At 48.8% G+C, this 3,130-nt stretch overlaps 2 protein-coding genes across 2 annotated transcripts; both read left to right on the top strand.

Annotated features, from left to right (window-relative positions):
* Positions 1 to 252: 252 nt before the first annotated feature.
* On the top strand, positions 253 to 737 carry PpBr36_11088 (uncharacterized protein; the record flags this gene model as incomplete). The annotated part of the gene is made up of 2 exons (XM_029898192.1): positions 253 to 380; positions 464 to 737. The coding sequence occupies 2 exons, from the start codon at positions 253 to 255 to the stop codon at positions 735 to 737; spliced, it is 402 nt and encodes a 133-aa protein (XP_029743449.1).
* Positions 738 to 954: 217 nt separating this feature from the next.
* Positions 955 to 2,396, top strand: PpBr36_11087 (uncharacterized protein; the record flags this gene model as incomplete). The annotated part of the gene is made up of 4 exons (XM_029898191.1): positions 955 to 1,173; positions 1,403 to 1,583; positions 1,625 to 1,777; positions 1,873 to 2,396. The coding sequence occupies 4 exons, from the start codon at positions 955 to 957 to the stop codon at positions 2,394 to 2,396; spliced, it is 1,077 nt and encodes a 358-aa protein (XP_029743493.1).
* Between the last annotated feature and the right edge of the window lie 734 nt (positions 2,397 to 3,130).

Genomic DNA, 3,130 nt, shown 5'->3' with positions numbered 1-3,130 from the left:
TTCGTTGTTTTCATGGCCGTTCTTCGGGAGGGTGTCCACTTCAGGGGCATGTCCACTTCTGGGTCACCCACTGTAATACCAATTATATAATAGGATTGGTAGTAAATGAAAAAAAAAAATCGATTTATATTCCCGGTGTATAGCAATGCCACGTACGGTATTTATGATAAATTTATCAATTCAAATATTGATTAGTATGAAAAACCTAGGAAAACCTTTGGTTCCAGATACGCAGCGCCGCTGATATTGCAAATGTCGCACCCCGGTTCGGGCCTGGAGATGTACGAGAGGAAACTCTACATGCACGAGGCGTGCTTCTCCAAGCTGAACGAAAAAGACAAGAAGATGCTCACCACGTACGCTGTCGTGAACAACGAGGGGTTCGTCAAGAGCTAGTGCATCCCAGCATTGGCCAAATACCAGTGCGCTCGCCGATTTGGTCGCGTCGCACTACCAAAACCAGGCTCCGAGATGGACACGCACGCTATGCGAGAACCGAAAGTTCCGTCGAACTCTACATCATGTGCATCTTCCTGTTCCACTTTTGCGCAATGTGCCACAAATGTGGCGACATCCATACCACCGCCTGCCACAACGTCGAAATCGAGTGCCTGGAAACCATACTCATCGGCCTAAAGCATCCTCACCGGAATTCTGATATGTACGCCAAGTGGACCGTTCTGTGCGACGAGGTTCGTGAGGATATCCTTTCCAGGGTGGATCCCACAGTCACTTAAGACGCCTTCGTCGAACTCGAGAACTCTACCGATATTCCGGACGAGCGCGTGCAAAGGTTGCTATTCCGCGCCCGGCCTCAGTGACGGGATCGCGACATGGAGCGCATATCGAAAACGGAATGTGTGCTAGAAAGCGACAGAACAACGAATACGACCATGCAATCGTGTGTCGCATCGTCCGCTCCGTCTGAGCCATCTGCAGGACAAAAACGGTACCATGAGAATTGGGATGTGCAGTCCGGCTGTCAGGGATAATCGCTGCGAGATCACTATCACACCGGTGCTCGCGGACCCAAGGGCTGACCTCGATCTGTACAAAAAAACGGATGCAACAGACGAGAAGTGCTACTCGGGACCGGATTCCGATGCGAAGGTGCAGCTCGAAATGTCGAAATTGCTCTTCACCAAGAAGGGAATCAAGTTCACCGATGATCCGGTAAGCGTATAAAATACGGGGAGGTTCGTGTACGTATTTTAGCCCATCAACTACTGCTAGTACGAAAAATCGCACAAAAAATCCGATTGGCGTATAACAATGTAGCAGCCACAGCTAAATCGACAATACGACACGTATAGCGACCGATAACCGACAAAGACACCCAATACATATCGAACAAGGCTACAAACCGACAACCACGACGAACACGATAACGAATGTCACGAAGGAAATGGGGATCCTCGACGACGAAAACGCCAGAATCCAGTCGATCGAGGCTGCGATAAGGGATTCGAACATTATAAACGAGGACGCTGCTGAAAAAGACAACGGGGAGGACGGAGGAATTGAGGAGTCGGATTACGATAAAAGCGAGGATGAGGACGACAGTCGGGATGACGAGAAGACTGGTGAACAGGAGACAGCGCCTCTCCTCTTCCGGCACCTCCAGCGGTTGGACCCAAGCCCAAGGATTCGCCTGCCAAGCCCAAGACCCCCACGAAGACCAGCAGCCCCTCGAGGCCGGTCGTAAAGAGCAAGTTCCAGGAGCTAAAGGAGAAGAACGCGGCGAAGACGGCCAGATCCGCTTCCGTACCCCTGAGCGGTAACGCATTTGATTAGGTGGAAGTCAGGGATTCCCTTCTCCAGAAGCCCCAGCAACGGGGCGCCGCACCGAAGATCTCTGCGCAAAAAAAAAAGCGAACGCCTCAAAGCAGTGGATGGGCACTTACATAGTCGGTAGCAAGAACATAGGCTCAAACGCGAATAAGCCCAAATGGACCCGCGAGGATTTGGATAAGATCCCCCCGGCATGCGCAACGAAATTACCAATAATAATCGTAAACGAGACCCGCCACAACAAGCTGGACGTCGCTAGGCCTTACTCTGAAATGGGACCCGAAGGTACAACCGTCGCCACTATTTATTTGATGCTCCCGAATTTAGATTTGTTTGCGATCAAAATCGGATCTGGCAAGGCACGCGTAAACGAAAAGCTACAAAAGGGTAAATGCTATCCCGAAGTCGTATATTTTGATGCTGAAAACGACTGGATTGTAAACCAGTGGACCGTTATGAATATGCTGATGGAGCCCGTGGACGAGAAGATCCTGAATAGGCCCACGCGTATAATCAACGGCAGGCCCGAACGCAAGATCGGAGAGTCCTTCGCCAGGTTCGGTTTGCCCACGTTTTTACAGCGTCAGGCAACTGCGGTTAGCTAAAATGGGGACAGGCGACCAACCCGTCCCACAGCCACCAACCCCCGTTCGCCTTCGCTTAGCAAAGCAGACGGGCGTACGCATCTAATAGCTGGACTTTTGCTGAAATAAAAACGGGCAACCGGACGGCCATTCGCGTTGTTTTAGCATCGCGAACGGGCGCATTTCACGCTTAAAACCCCCGTTAAGCTTTGTTTAATAACGCAAACGGGCGTATCTATAAAACAACTGGGTTTTGCTTAGAATGCAAACGGACTAACGAATGGCCGTTCGAGTTTTTTCAATATTGCGGACGGGCGCATTAGATATTATTAACCCCTATTCGCGTTTGTTTAACAACGCGGACGGGCGTACGCACAATTAAACTGCCAATCGCGAGGTAAACGCAAAACCTCAAGGTATTTGTACCAGTTTTTACGTAACGGTGCTGAGATATAGTGTGAATATACCATTCGGAAACAAACTGAGAATGCTTGTACGACGTGTTGCGAGCATTATGTGAAAGGGCGGTAATATATATTCCAAAACGGAAACTTCGTCGGGACAGTACTTGTGTTCAATTATTTCAAGGAACTTGATACTTATTGTTATTACATAAAAGCCTTGAGATACGCCATATATTTAAAGTTACGCAACGTAACATAATAATACGAGGTGCTATGTTAAGCTGTGGCAAGCTAGATAAAAAGCAATCCAAAAATAAAAAGAAAGTAGAACAATAACCCGGTGATTTTAAG

Source organism: Pyricularia pennisetigena (genome assembly GCF_004337985.1).
Source record: "Pyricularia pennisetigena strain Br36 chromosome Unknown Pyricularia_pennisetigena_Br36_Scf_13, whole genome shotgun sequence".
NCBI classification, from domain to species: domain Eukaryota; kingdom Fungi; phylum Ascomycota; class Sordariomycetes; order Magnaporthales; family Pyriculariaceae; genus Pyricularia; species Pyricularia pennisetigena.
This window is presented reverse-complemented; position numbering and strand designations above follow the sequence as displayed.